Below are 2,137 nucleotides of genomic sequence, written 5' to 3' on the forward strand. Positions count from 1 at the left end.
CCCACAGCGTGACTCACACAAACTTCATTCCTGTGTAGAAAAGGCTGGAGCGCACTTGTTGTGGCCTCCTCCGACTCTATCTTTGTCTCCTGAATCGCAACAATGTCCAGCCGCTCACGTTGCAAGAGCCGACAAAGTTGCACCTGCCTCGCACGAGATCTTAGACCTCGGACGTTTAGTGTTGTGAAATTTAGGGGAATATTCTTAGCTTCTATCCGTCCTCATAGAGGCCGCATTTCAGCGTTGAACGACACTCGCCACACTTTAGGTAGCTCCTGGCTTCGCGTTCGGCTTGGCACGGGACCCCGATGCCTTCTTTTTGGCGACGTCTCCGTCGCCAACACGGTTGAGTAGTGTTGAGGACCCGCTTGAACACGAAGGTGCCTCTGTGTCAACCGGTGCCGGTCGCTTGAGTGGTTGGCAGCTGCTCGAGGAAGGGCCGTCCTCGCTAACTGCGTGCTGAGGTGTAGTCGGAGCCTTGGAGACAGTCGGTACGGGAGTCGCATCAGGTTCCACGTGCGCATTCTGTGCGGTGCTGGTGTTTGGGGATGCTGCAGGATCCAACACTGGAAATTCTTCATTCTTGTCGATGTTTTGTGATGGCTGGGTGTCTGTACTGTCCCCGGGCCGTGCGTCTCCTGAAGGATGGGCCGATTCAACGGGTGGCAATTCCCCGGTGACGTCAGCTACCTCACTGACGTCCATTAGGAGCTCCGCCGCTGTGTCATCTTCGTGTGTTTGACGTTGTCGTAACATGTCCGCATAGGTGGCGCCGTTGACACACTCCTCAGTTTGGTGACCATACCGCCGGCAGTTGGAGCACCTCGGTGTTCTACAGTAGCGTCGAATATGTCCCACTTTGTTGCAGCGCAAGCACAGCGGAGTTTGGCCAGGAATAAGGACGAGGCTCTGGCATCCGTAGACTTGAAGGAGATGTGGTATCTGACTGGCATTGACACCATCCCCTAATACCAGTACTACCTCTCGATTTAGAGTCTCCATGTGCTCAAGCTGGCTGCACCTCCATTTTTCTCTCTTGATCGATCGCACTTTGCCAAACGGGGCGAGAGCTTCGATAACTCGTCGATCCTCTAGATGCTGTGGAAGCCAAAGAAGCTTTAGGTTTACTTCTTGCTTGTCCGGGTCAATGATGAGGCACTTTCGGCCTTTCACGCGGAGCTCTCGTTGAGCGACGAGCTTTGCCTTGGTAACAGCGTTGACACACGTCAGCATCCAGACGTGAGACATCTGGAACTGTCCGAGGCTCACAACGTCCTTCAATTCGACGATGCCACGTAGGGCGTCTCGAAAATCAGGAGCTCGATACGGGCGCGCCGAGAGGTCCCCATGCAAGAAAACGGAATTCAGGCTCAGGTTACCTGATGTCAGACGTGGCAGGATTATTCGGTAGTCTTCTGTAACGTTATCAGACGTCATAACGTTTCCTCGGCCAGCGGCCGATAAATTTTCCCCGGAGAACATGGAAAACGTGGCCGTTCGAAACGGCGTCTTCTTCTTTCTCCCCTGCGCTACGAGCACATTGCTTTCGAGACCGCTTAAGTCGTCTTAGCTGTCTGTGTGTGTGTGTATGCAATTCAGATCACGTGATTTCCCGCGCACTACTTGACTTTTGTGATCCGGTTAAAAAACAGGATGTGTCGTTACCGCAGGTCATGTGTCCATGGTCGTATGACGTTGATCGTCTTGGTTCGTCACCACGGCTCCCATCACGTGATGTTAACCACGTGATTTTCCCCGGGTTCGAGTTGCGTTCGACAGAGGGCGCTCACATGATGTCCTCACTAGAGTGCCTTCATACACACGCGCGCTTTTGCTTGAGTGGTGACATCTCAGCCATTTTTCCGCCCAATCGTTTTTTTATGTATTTTGAAGTGCACGCAATACGGTGTCACTCAGCTCGAGCGCGTAGCTTTGGCTAATGCATAGACGCCATTTTACAGCCCAAGTCTAGCACCGAGTGCGCGAGAGCGTCACGCGCTGTCACATTCAGGTCAACAATGGATGTCTTCACCCTGAGACAGACAGACATGCAGGCACCCTAGTCCTCACTAAAGCCCCTCGATGTGTTTGCGTTTGTCTTGCAAGTAGCGTCAAATGCGCGAGTGCACGAGGCCCA

General features: G+C 53.3%; 1 protein-coding gene across 1 annotated transcript; it reads right to left on the reverse strand.

Annotated features, from left to right (window-relative positions):
• Positions 1–264: 264 nt before the first annotated feature.
• On the reverse strand, positions 265–1,410 carry LOC121836407 (the record flags this gene model as incomplete). Its single annotated transcript, XM_042291299.1, has 1 exon — positions 265–1,410. A coding segment is annotated over one exon (1,146 nt), but the record flags the coding sequence as incomplete, so codon positions are not given.
• Positions 1,411–2,137: the final 727 nt, after the last annotated feature.

Source organism: Ixodes scapularis, unplaced genomic scaffold, assembly GCF_016920785.2.
Source record: "Ixodes scapularis isolate PalLabHiFi unplaced genomic scaffold, ASM1692078v2 PGA_scaffold2__306_contigs__length_199485367, whole genome shotgun sequence".
Taxonomy (NCBI): Eukaryota; Metazoa; Arthropoda; class Arachnida; order Ixodida; family Ixodidae; genus Ixodes; species Ixodes scapularis.